This window comes from Oncorhynchus masou, chromosome 29 (genome assembly GCF_036934945.1).
Source record: "Oncorhynchus masou masou isolate Uvic2021 chromosome 29, UVic_Omas_1.1, whole genome shotgun sequence".
Lineage (NCBI taxonomy): Eukaryota > Metazoa > Chordata > Actinopteri > Salmoniformes > Salmonidae > Oncorhynchus > Oncorhynchus masou.
The window spans coordinates 50887248-50897163 of record NC_088240.1 but is presented as its reverse complement, the minus strand read 5'-3'; the positions used below and the strand labels follow the sequence as shown (position 1 = coordinate 50897163).

Genomic DNA, 9916 nt, shown 5'->3' with positions numbered 1-9916 from the left:
TCAATGCCGCATAATCGATTCTGCAGTCAAACTGTTTTTAGTTGATATATATGTGCAAGTTCAACATTTACCTTTTGCTACTATTTCTGTCAAGTCTGCCTATACAATTTGATGCATACGTTAAGACTGTTTTCGTTTTTACTAAACTGTGCGTTCTAAATAGTACATTCGCTGTGCAGTAATGGGCAAGACAGATTTCTAACACGGCCACTGTCTCTTTAAAAAATTGACGGCGCGTGGTCTTGTGTAGAACAGTTGCAGACTGGGATAGCTTACAGTAACACGCACACTGAACCAGTGTGGCTTCATCTCTGTCAGCTACCAAAGTGATCCACGGTACAGGCAAGTATGTCGTTATTTAATATTTTCCCTTGGTGAAAACGGAATATACGAGTTATCTTTTAATATAACCACGAGCTGTTTAGTTATTTGGATTCGTTTTGCGGGATATTTTCATCCATGTACCAATGAATCAGCTAGCAAGCTAACTTTCAGATAACGTTAGCCAACTCCTGTTGGCAATGTTAACTAGCCTAACCTTCCCGTTTTAAAGTGCAGCTAGTTAGCGTTAGCTTTGTGCTGGTAAAATAGCGAACACGTTAGCACACTTTCTGGTTTAAACAAACTCAATTGCCAACGGTTAACTTAGCCAGCTAACGTTGTCATTGCAACCACAGGCGCTTGTATGCTAACATTAGCTTAGTTCAGGCTAACAAGCTAGCTGACCAATGTGACTAAGTTCTGTTTTTACTATAACCATATACACCAGTCTAACAAGTGAACCGACAATTGATGGCAGTACTAGCTATAGCCGTCACGATGTCCCTGGTACGTGTATCAACCACATGGCTAAAGTTAACATGATGGTTGTTTGCAGCCAGGAACAACTAGCTATATTATTTGCGCCTGTCGGTCGTAACGTTGCATACCACTCTAGTCCAAGTCTCGCTGCACGTACATCTTGTGTAACAGCTGTCCGCATTTGCCGTTTACTGAATAATAGCCCATTCCTGACATCTGTTCCAAGTCAAATCACACTGCCCTTTTCCATAGGTGACATTTCACTTTGTAGCCGATATCCTACTGCAGCAATATTATTGTACCCCAGACTTGGAACTTATCTAGAATGGTGCTTCCTCTAATAACCTTCCTAAAACAATTATTTGCTATATTAAATGCAGTCTTCATTTTCTGTTCCTACAGGCTTGTTTCCCCCTCAAATCTTCTCACACGAGTTGTGTGTTTTGTGCAGGGTCTGTTGTAGCCATGTCTGCAAAGAAGGCTCTTAAGAGACCGAAGGAAAGTAAAACAGAGGAAGTAAAGGATCCTAAGAAAGTTAAAGGTAAGCCACTGACTTGACTCCATTAAGCCAATATGAAGTCTATTGTTAGATGTTCAATCTCATTGTCAAGCCGCCCACTTGAACACACCCCTAGTATGAGTCCTTTGAAATAGAATCATCATTAGCATCTGTGCTTGTTAATTGTGCCATTTTCATAAAGATACTACAGTTTGTATTAAATAATACTGTTGGTGTCAGTTTCCCACAGCAGCCATGGGCAGGAGAAGGGTCTGGTTCTAGTGCTGGGCCAAGGGGACGTAGGACAGCTGGGTCTGGGAGAGGACATCATGGAGAGGAAGAGGCCGGCCCTGGTGACCCTGCCTGAGGGTGTGGTGCAGGTGGCGGCGGGGGGCATGCACACAGTCTGTCTCAGTGACACTGGATATGTGAGTGAAGGCGGCAGATCCAACTTCAACTGTCAAGATACAGCATCCAATTTCATAAATCCAGATTAACCAGGTCTTTTTTAAAAAAATCACTGAAGTTGGAGACTTATCTCCCTCGTTAACTTTAAGCATCAGCTGTCAGAGCAGCTTACCGATCGCTGCAGCTGTACAACGCCCATCTGTAAATAACCCATCCAACCAACTACCCGTCTCATCCCATATTTTTGTTTGTTTTTCTACTCTTTTGCACACCAGTATTTCTACTTGCACATCCTCATCTGCGTATATATCACTCCAGTGTCAATTGCTAAATTGTAATTATTTTGGCACTATTGGCCTATTTATTGCCTTACCTCCTTACTTCATTTGCACACACTGTATACAGATGTTATTGACTACGTTTGTTCCCATGTTTAACTCTGTTTTTGTCGTGCTGCTTTGCTTTATCTTGGCCAGGTCGCAGTTGTAAATGAGAACTTGTTATCAACTGGTTAAATTTTAAGGTGGGAGGAAAAAAATGTTCAATTGAGAATATCTATTGGAAATGCTTTTTAGTTCAGGCCCTGTATTCATGAATCGGCTCAGAGCTGTTTATTTCATCAACAATTATGAAAAATACTTGTCTTTTTCCTGACGCAAACAAATGACAATGAGATGAAATGCCCTGAAAACTATAATTATTAAAAATGATTTTATTTTAGTTGACAAATGTAAAAAGATGAGAATTCCACGTGATACTAATTGACATAATTTCACATGAAGCCATTTGTGTCCTAAATTATTAGTTTTGGCATTGTTGGAAAGCTCCGGTTCTCCCATTTAAAAAAAAAAAAAAGTAAGAGGGGGGTGAATCACTGTTATTTACCCACATCACAAGGTTTTGATGGGGGGAAATCTGAGCTGTATGGCCCCAATGACTTACTAGTAGCCAAGGCTTTGTAGCCTATATGATAAATAATGGCTGACTTTTGTTATCTGTTACGAGCAATGTTGCCAGCTATGTGGGAATTGTAACCTTGTCCAAATGGGCCCATCTTAATGTGAACATTGTTGAAGTTGGAGGTAAATATGAATATGTGACCAACTACAAAAGAGGAAATTATTAAAACGCCTGTTGACTAAATCTAAAATAGCTGCCAAAATTAACCCTGGCTCATAGTGAGAGTGCTGATTTAGAATGTCGTATTTTAAAAGGCAAAACTGGTCCTAGATCAGCACTCCTACTTGGGAGACACTTTAAATATACGCCCTGGACTAAGATTAACCTGTGGCTGAGAAACCATATCTTAAGGATATATGACTGCTTAGTAACAAGATGCTTGTCACTGGTGTAGATCTACACGTTTGGCTGCAATGATGAGGGTGCTCTGGGTCGAGAGACTACAGAGGAGGGCTCCGAGATGGTGCCAGGAAAGGTGGCCCTGGACGAGAGGGTGGTTCAGGTGTCTGCTGGAGACAGTCACACAGCTGCACTCGCAGACGACGGCACAGTATACATCTGGGGCTCTTTCAGGGTGAGTAGGGGACAGGGTTTAACCGCTGTCAAACAGCCTGGAAACTGTTTATGCACTGTTCTGTTACTCAAATAATCTTAAATGGACTTTCCATTGACTTTCATTGCATCTGCCTTTAACTAATCAAATAGAATACAATTTTATTTGTGACATGCTTCGTAAACAGGTGTGGACTAACAGTTAAATGCTTATGGGCTTTTCTCAACAATGCAGAGAAAGGAAATGGAAAAATAAGACATTAATACATGTAATAAATACACAGGGTTCATATACCGAGTCGATGTGCAGGGGTATGTGGTAGATATGTACATGCATTGTATAACTAGGAATAAAGTAACAGATAATAAACGATAGCAACAGCATATGCCATCTCTATCATATAACAAATTCAGAGAACCTGCAATTCTCACTAATTTCACACATTTTCCCATTTGCATAAGGATAACAGCGGAGTCATTGGTCTACTAGAGCCTATGAAGAAGGTTACTATGCCTGTCAAGGTCCCCATGAAAGGGCCTGTGATGAAAATAGCATCAGGTGAGAAATGGGGGTTCTGTCCCTAACCACCTTTAAGGTTTCTCTGCATAAGTTCTGCTTCCCCGGAGGTCTGGACCACTTCAATAAAAATATAATGATTAGAACTGACGTGATTCCTTCTGCAGGTCAGAGGCATGTTTGTCCTACATCTGAGCTTTCTACCATATCGTTTCTTGCTCAATGCTGCCCTGGTTATAAGACCATATTCATGACCTCTGACCCTCAGGTAATGACCACTTGGTGATGCTGACCGCAAGCGGTGACCTCTACACATCAGGCTGCGGAGAGCAGGGGCAGCTGGGAAGGGTGCCAGAGCTCTTTGCCAACCGAGGGGGCAGGAAAGGGCTGTGTATGTACCAACTGAAACCATTTACCTCTGACACGGTATTTATTCAGCTGCAGTTTGGGTGTGAGCACTCAAATGATGAATGGATATCTATCATTCTCTGTTTTGACTGCTATGGGTGACAGTCAGGACATGTGTTTCTGTATGATTACAGTGCGGTTGCTGATACCTCAGATTGTGAAGGTCCAGTCTAGGGGCAAAGTTCACTTCACAGATGCCTTCTGTGGGGCTTATATGACCATTGCTGTGTCAAAAGAAGGCCACGTCTACGGATTTGGACTGTCAAACTACCATCAGCTTGGTGAGCATAAGATAAAAATATATTCGACGACCTTCAGAAATACTGTAACAGAACTTGGTTTGTCCTCCAATTTGAGCTTAATTCATCAACTATAGCTAGGTTTTCATCCAATTGGCAACAGATTTTCATTGTTTAAAATCTGCATTAAGAAATATGCACATTTTTACTTTGGTGGTTGTCAATATATGCGTGCGCATAAAGGCATTTCCATCAGCATTTAAAAAAGTGACATGTACTTCATTTGCATAGAAAGGTTGGTTGGAAACCTGGTTATTTATGCACACTGAGTCTCTAATCTGCTCTAGAATTGCAGTTGGGTGTGTTAGTGAGTCACACAGTACCAATTGACCTCCTGTACTAATGTTTCCAGGGACCAAACTCATCAACACATGCTTCGTTCCAATAAAACTTACCACCTTCAAAAACTCCACCATTAACTGGATTGGCTTCTCAGGGGGACAGCACCACACAGTCTGCCTCGACTCTGCCGGTAAGCGCATCGGGGCCCTTCTTTTATTTTCAACTCTCTTGATCAGATCAACTATGTTAGAACTTGGACTGTTCAATAATCTATCAACTGCATAGTGCAGCACAAATTGGGAAGATAGTGATGGCTCCTTCTCTGTCTTATAGGGAAGGTGTACAGCCTGGGCCGGGCGGAGTATGGGCGTCTGGGTCTGGGCCAGGGGGCAGAGGAGAAGAGCGAGCCCACGCCTGTGGAAGGACTGGATGAAGCCCAGGTGGTGGCATGTGGGGCATCGGTCAGCTATGCTGTCACCAAACAAGGTGAGGTCATAGCTTGTGTATTTTTGGTTTATAAAAAATAATCACCTGCTGATGTTGTGCATGTCTACATTGTGTGTAATTGTGATAGGAATGACTCCAAGGCCGTTGTCTGTATATGGTCCACTGATGTGTGTTTTTATTGCAGGGTCTGTGTATGCCTGGGGTATGGGCACTAACCTCCAACTTGGCACGGGTGAGGAGGATGATGAATGGAGCCCTGTAGAGATGACGGGCAAGCAGCTGGAGAACCGCATAGTACTGATGGTCGCCAGCGGCGGGCAGCACACAGTCCTGCTGGTCAAAGACAAGCAGGAGAGTTGATGTATCCCCAGGCAGGGGAAGGTTGATCTTGTTGGTCCGCACCAGAGGGATCTGTGTTACATACCTGGGTGAGGGGTTTGTGGATGAATGTGCCTTCCTGTGGTAAGCCGTGGAGGGAATGTGGTAGTGGTGAGACTGACTAGTCTCTGTTAAAGAGGGCTCTGATCTCTCCCACTCAGTGCAAAAATGTATTTGTATGTGGTTCAGTAGATCATGATCATTAAGAAAGAGAAACACTTTTTTTAAATCTAGTTTGTTTAGTTATTTTTGTATGACAATCTTTAGGATGCCAGTCTGTGTGTGTGGGGAAAATAGTGGATGAGCCTTTTAATGAAATCCCAAGTCACAGCCTTTTAAGACCCCCCCCCCGGCATCAGTAAGATGAGTACTTGTATTTCTTGTCAGCAAGGCCTTTTTGCTTGAACCATGTAGTTGAGACAGCTGTTCACTGTACCCCCTTGCACAATTATTTGCTGGTCCAACTTGGAAATAAAGTACAATTTTACTGTTTGGATATTATTTTTTTCACACTGCAATGGCAAACTTTGTCCAGGGGTTGTCGCTGGTAATACATTGAGGGCCTAATAAGATGGCCATAGTGATGACTTGAGTAAGACACCCACACATTTTAGTCCGTCAACATATTTCTATAAGGCAGACAGTGTAAATTAAAATCACTTGAAGTTGCAAATGATTGTTCTGTGGCATAGCTCAACCACAGGCTGCCTTTTGTGCTCGTGAGAAGGGAAATGTTGTGTCCTTGGATTTTTGCAATGGCTTTCATCTGTCTAATGTTTCTAGAAAATAACTACATATTTGCTAGCTATAATACCTACACTGAACAAAAATAAACACAACATGCAGAATTTAAGATTCTACCGAGTTACGGATAATAAGGAAATCAGTCCATTGAAATAAATTCATTAGGCCCTAATCTATGAATTTCACATGACGGAATACAGATCCATAAAAATGTAGGGGTGTGGATCAGAAAACCAGTCAGTATCTGGTGTGAGCACCAATTTATAATTGTTTTTATTATTGAAAAAGTTGCTCCATTCTCTAGCTAATTAAAAGTTTCTCTTATCTTCTCACATTTCTGTCATTACAGTAGCCTATGCTTCAGAGGGGGGAGGGATAGGTAGCCTAAACACACCCATTGGCAAAGATTTTCAGCTTCCAGGCAGATGCTGGTATAAGTTTGAGGGCTTTGCATAGACGCTTTGTTTCATTTTTTTGTGGTTCTAGAAAAAAATACCTGGAGCGTAAAATAAAGTTATTTAAAAAATGGTTCTATTCCAGAACAGCATTGATCACTTTTGTTCCGGTTCCAACTCCTGGTCCTCCTTGTTGGCTAGCGGGAGTGACACCAGTAGACAGTGTCCTTTGCTCCTGCTTGCCGAACACCTGCCCTCACCCCGTCGTTAACAGAACTGCAGGAAAACAGTGCCCAGCAGGCGGTGGGCGAAGGACCAGTTACCCCTGCCTCCCACTAGCACAGCAGGCATATATATATATACATAGAGTTGAAGTCAGAAGTTTACATACACTTAGGGTCATTAAAACCGTTTTTTCAACCACTCCACAAATGTCTTGTTAACAAACTATAGTTTTGGCAAGTCGGTTAGGACATCTACTTTGTGCATGACACATTTTTTCCCAAAATTGTTTACAGGCAGGTTATTTCACTTATAATTCACTGTATAACAATTCCAGTGGGTCAGAAGTTTACATACACTAAGTTGATTGTGCCTTTAATCAGCTTGGAAAATTCCAGAAAATTATGTCATGGCTTTAGGAGCTTCTGATAGGCTAATTGACATCATTTGAGTCAAGTGTAGGTGTACTTCAAGGCCTACCTTCAAACTCAGTGCCACTTTGCTTGACATCATGGGAAAAGTCAAAAGAAATCAGCCAAGACCCCAGAAAAAAATGGCAGGCCTCCACAAGTCTGGTTCATCCTTGGGAGCAATTTCCAAATGCCTGAAGGTACCACATTCATCTGTACAAACAGTAGTACGCAAGTATAAACACCATGGGACCACGCAGCTGTCATACCACTCAGGAAGGAGATAAGTTCTGTTTCCTAGAGATGAACGTACTTTGGTGGGAAAAGTGCAAATCAATCCCAGAACAGCAGCAAAGGATCTTGTGAAGATGCTGGAGGAAACAGGTACAAAAGTATCTATATCCACAGTAAAACGAGTCCTATATCGACAGCAATGAAGTAGCCACTGCTCCCAAACTGCCATAAAAAGCCAGACTACGGTTTGTAACTGCACATGGGGACAAAGATCGTACTTTTTGGAGAAATGTCCTCTGGTCTGACGAAACAAAAATAGGACTGTTTGGCCATAATGACCATCGTTATGTTTGGTGTAAAAAGGGGGATGCTTGCAAGCCAAAGAACACCGTCCCAACCATGATGCGCGGGGGTGGCAGCATCATGTTGTGGGGGTGCTTTGCTGCAGGGGGAAAGGTGCACTTCACAAAATAGATGGCATCATGAGGGGGGGAAATTATGTGGTTATATTGAAGCAAAATCTCAAGACATTAGTCCAGGGGTGAAAATCTGATATGAACTTTGGAGGGGACAGTTACATAAAAATTTCTCAAGAGCAATTCCTGAGGGGGACTCCAAAAGTAGTGCTGTAACACATTGTAACATTGTTACACGCCTACATTGTAATATGTTAAATGTATATTGAGGAACCATAATTGCTACAACTGGATAATTTATAGGCACATTAGGGTTGTCCCAACTTGTTCAAATGTTTAAATCTGTCACGCTCATTGAAATGAGTGGACCAAGATGCAGCGTGGCATGTTTCTATCCTTTTATTAGAAGAGAAACTTAAAGCACAAAAAACAAAGGGAATAAACAAAACGTGAAGATACATGCAGTGCAGAAAGCAACTACACACAAACATAGTCAAGATCCCACCAATCACAATGGGGAAAATGGCTACCTAAATATGATCCCCAATAAGAGACAACGATAAACAGCTGCCTCTGATTGGTACCCATATAAGGCCACCATAGAAATACAATTCCCCTAGATAACCCACCCTACATCACACCCCGAACCAACCAACATAGAGAATCAACAGCTCTCTATGGTCAGGGCGTGACAAAATCATTATAATACTACTACTATTTATAGTTATAGCAGTGTTCCTTATCAGTCCATTAAGTATTTGTATTTACAACCAGCAATAGCAAGAAAGGCCAGTAGGTGGCAATGTTACTGTACACTGTGTATGGGTGCAGTTTTCGTAAATACAATGAGCATGGTGCCATCTCATCAAAATGAATAGCCATTGAGAATCTTCACAAAGTGGTCTCCGTATTGAATTTACCTTTTTAATTGTACTTTTTCTGATACATTTATATAGTCATTAAATATGTGCCACTGGCCTGAGTCGACTACAATATCTTTACAAGAACAACAAGCTCAGAATAAGTACAGTTCTAAAAGTGAAATAACTATTTCAATAAATAACCCAAATAAATCAACCAAAAATATCCTTCAAAAATACTTATTTTTTGTTCAGTGTCTCAACTCTTCAAACAGCAGCTATGGACAAGTATGTCACAAAGTATGCTATATTAAACAAAATAACATAAAATAAATAATTAGTAAGTGTACTGTCATGTACTAAAAACAGAAAACTACGAAACAAAAGAACAAATATAATTTGTTCTCAAACGGGTCCCTGGTGTAATTGCAAGGGTCCGTGAAATAAACAAGTGTAATGAACGTATTCAGCACCACAAGGATTCCAGTAACTTTATATATAATATATGAGGACCACTCAAAACCTTGCCCGCCTTGCCTCAAAATATTCAGGGGTTCCAGTACCCCAAAAAGTTGAGAACCACTGCTATACACTCTTCTGAACAAAATAAACAAATATATGTTTGCGGGTTTCAATGGATCCAACAAATTGATGGCAGATATTTTCCCTGAAGACTGTCCAGCCTGTCTTTATGTACATTACAGACAGTCCCCCCTGAGATTTCAGCCTATGCATCAGTCAGGAAGTTAAAGCTTGGTCGCAAGTGGGTCTTCAATGACCCCAAGCATACTTCCAAAGTTGTGGCAAAATGGCTTATGGACAACAAAGTCAAGGTATTGGCCATCACAAAGCCCTGACCTCAATCCTATAGATGGGCAGAACCGAAAAAGTGTGTGCGAGTAAGGAGGCCTACAAACCTGACTCAGTTACACCAGCTCTGTCAGGAGGAATGGGCCAAAATTCATCCAACTTATTGTTGGAAGCTTGTGGAGGGCTACCTGAAATGTTTGACCCAAGTTAAACAATTTAAAGGCAATGCTACCAAATACAAATTGAGTGTATGTAAACTTCTGACCCACTGGGA

At 41.5% G+C, this 9916-nt stretch overlaps 1 protein-coding gene across 4 annotated transcripts; it reads left to right on the top strand.

The window, feature by feature from the left end:
* The first annotated feature begins 250 nt into the window (after positions 1-250).
* rcc1 (regulator of chromosome condensation 1) lies at positions 251-6043 on the top strand. 4 transcript variants are annotated; one of them, XM_064945206.1, is made up of 10 exons: positions 251-342; positions 1253-1342; positions 1541-1728; positions 3063-3242; positions 3683-3779; positions 4006-4128; positions 4280-4426; positions 4797-4916; positions 5060-5212; positions 5358-6043. In XM_064945206.1, the coding sequence occupies exons 2-10, from the start codon at positions 1267-1269 to the stop codon at positions 5531-5533; spliced, it is 1260 nt and encodes a 419-aa protein (XP_064801278.1). In that variant the 5' UTR covers positions 251-342; positions 1253-1266; the 3' UTR covers positions 5534-6043. The 4 variants fall into 4 exon arrangements, with proteins under 4 accessions (XP_064801278.1, XP_064801276.1, XP_064801277.1 ...); XM_064945204.1 differs by having other exon boundaries at positions 1204-1342; XM_064945205.1 differs by having other exon boundaries at positions 251-346; positions 1204-1342.
* The last annotated feature ends 3873 nt before the right edge of the window (positions 6044-9916 follow it).